Consider the following 2,517-nt stretch of genomic DNA (forward strand, 5'->3'; position numbering starts at 1 on the left):
AGTGGGAAACTGTCCAACTGTGGAAAGTGAGACTACGACACGTAACGGAAGACAAAGCCACGAGCTCTAGAGAAAATTCTCATTCATATGAAAAGAAGAAATTTAAAGCGTCATACAAGGCAAATTTAAAATCTTAATTGTCACATGCAATTGGCGATAGCAAATTAAACTGTGTGGGAGTGCAGTGTGGATTGTGTAATTGCGAAATGTGACAACAAAAGGGAGAGAGTATCACTTGTACTGTGTGCAGTAGGTTAGCTGTTAAAATGTGTAGGATGGTGTAAGTTGTTGCATTCTTTTGGATAGCGTTGGAGAAAAATCACCACTTCAGTGATTAGTTTTCATTTTTTATTGGGGAGGCGTTGCAAACATGACATTTATAAGGTCGTTATAATTTGGGACTGCCTCTTTAAGTTAAGGTAACGTGGCGGAATGAAGAGGGTGTGTGACTTTTGAATCCTGCCTGACAACACACTTGGGTAACTTTGTCCTGAAAGGCTAAAAAGGGGCCCAATTTGTCTTACTGGGGAGAAGGTAGACAATGATAAGAGCATCTGTGTTGACTGTGGGTAGACTGTTAGTTTCTGAATCTTATAGGGAGGTGTTAGGAACATCACGTTTATAAACAGTAGTATTTTAAACTGTCTACTTAATTCCGAGTTAGAATGGAGTTGGGGTCGCCAGGATAACTAATTAGTATTTCTACCTAGATACAAGGCCCAAGTGATTCATGTTGCCATGGAACTTGCATTTGGGATGTGAAGAGCCCATAGCAAGCCATTGCTTACAGGGTTTTCTTAAGATATATCCGAACCTCACAGCCCATGGAAATGTAAACATATTTTTGCAAATGATTGGCCAGATTTCAGAAATTGGGGCTGGTACGAAGATTGGAAGCATTGACAACTGTGATGAGGATAGTCCTGAGCTTCAAAAGGACATAGACATAAGAACATAAGAACTAGGAGGAGTAGGCCATCTGGCCCCTCGAGCCTGCTCCGCCATTCAATGAGATCATGGCTGATCTTTTGCGGACTCAGCTCCACTTTCCGGCCCGAACACCATAACCCTTAATCCCTTTATTCTTCAAAAAACTATCTACCTTTATCTTAAAAACATTTAATGAAGGAGCCTCTACTGCTTCACTGGGCAAGGAATTCCATATGTTCGTGAATAGGGCAGACAAGTGGCGGATAAAGTTCAATGCAGAGAGGTGTGAGGTGATACATTTTACCTTCCTTCCTCTGCAGACTGGTGGTCATCCAAAACTCTCCTGGTCAACTAGCGCCAAGTCCTTGCTCATTGGCTGACATTGATCATTGGTTCAACAGCACCTCAATTTTTAAATTACTTGCCCACATTTTTCCCTTGCCTTGTGGTCTCATCTTTCACTTACCGTTACCTCCTCTAGCCCTTCAAGCCTCAAGGCGGCACTGCCAGTAGCACAGTAGTTAGCGCTGTTGCTTTACAGCGCCAGGGTCCCAGGTTCGATTCCCGGCTTGGGTCACTGCCTGTGCGGAGCCTGCATGATCTCCCCGTGTCTGCGTGGGTTTCCCCCGGGCGCTCCGGTTTCCTCCCACAAGTCCCGAAAGACGTGCTTGTTAGGTGAATTGGACATTCTGAATTCTTTCTCCGTGCACCCAAACAGGCGCCGGAATGTGGCGACTAGGGGATTTTCACAGGAACTTCATTGCAGTGTTAATGTCAGCCCACTTGTAACATAATAAAGATTATTATTATTATCTCTGCACTCCTCCAACTCTGGCCTCATTCTTCATTGCTCTGCCATTAGCAGTTGTACTCCCATGGCCCTAAGCTCTTCAATTCTCTGTAAAAAGAACAAAGAACAATACAGCACAGGAACAGGCCCTTCGGCCCTCCAACCCTGTACCGGTCATGATACCAACCTTTGCCAAAACCCTCAGCACTTCCTTGTGTCGTATCCCTCTGTACCCATCCTATCCATGTGTTTGTCAAGATGCCTTTTGAACACCGTTAATGTATCCGCTTCCACAACCTCCCCTGGCATCGCGTTCCAGGCACTCACCACCCTTTGTGTAAAAAAATCTCCTCTAAACTTTCCCCCATGGACCTTAAACCTATGCCCCCTGGCGACTGACCCCTCCACCCTGCGAAAGAGTGCCTGCCCATCCACTCTATCACTGCCCCTCATAACCTTGGAGACCTCTATCAGGTCACCCCTCGACCTCCGTCGTTCTAATTAAAACAGTCCGAGTCTATTCAGCCTCTCCGCGTAGCTAACACCCTCCGGACCAGGCAACATCCTGGTAAACCTCCTCTGCCGCCCTCTCCAATGTTCAGGGCTTTGCTGGCAAGGTCAGCATTTCTTGCCCATTCCAAATTGCCCTTGTGAAAGTAGTAGAGAGTCATTGCTGTGGGCCTGGAATCACAGGTAGGCCAGACCAGGTAAGGACAGCTGATTTCCTTCCCGGAAGGATATTAGTGAACCAGTTGGGGTTTTATGACAACTGATTATTGTTGTCACAGCCATTGCGA

The 2,517-nt window shown here is 46.0% G+C and overlaps 1 protein-coding gene across 1 annotated transcript in view; it reads right to left on the reverse strand.

Moving 5' to 3' along the window:
• Window positions 1-1,774: 1,774 nt before the first annotated feature.
• The window catches only part of LOC140404130 (cytochrome P450 2J2-like), a 42,246-nt gene continuing 41,503 nt past the window's right edge, over window positions 1,775-2,517 (reverse strand). Inside the window, exon 8 of the mRNA XM_072492548.1 lies at window positions 1,775-1,828. Coding sequence (XP_072348649.1) covers window positions 1,775-1,828 — 54 coding nt within the window. The remainder of the gene's footprint in view (window positions 1,829-2,517) is intronic.

Source organism: Scyliorhinus torazame, chromosome 29 (genome assembly GCF_047496885.1).
Source record: "Scyliorhinus torazame isolate Kashiwa2021f chromosome 29, sScyTor2.1, whole genome shotgun sequence".
NCBI lineage: Eukaryota > Metazoa > Chordata > Chondrichthyes > Carcharhiniformes > Scyliorhinidae > Scyliorhinus > Scyliorhinus torazame.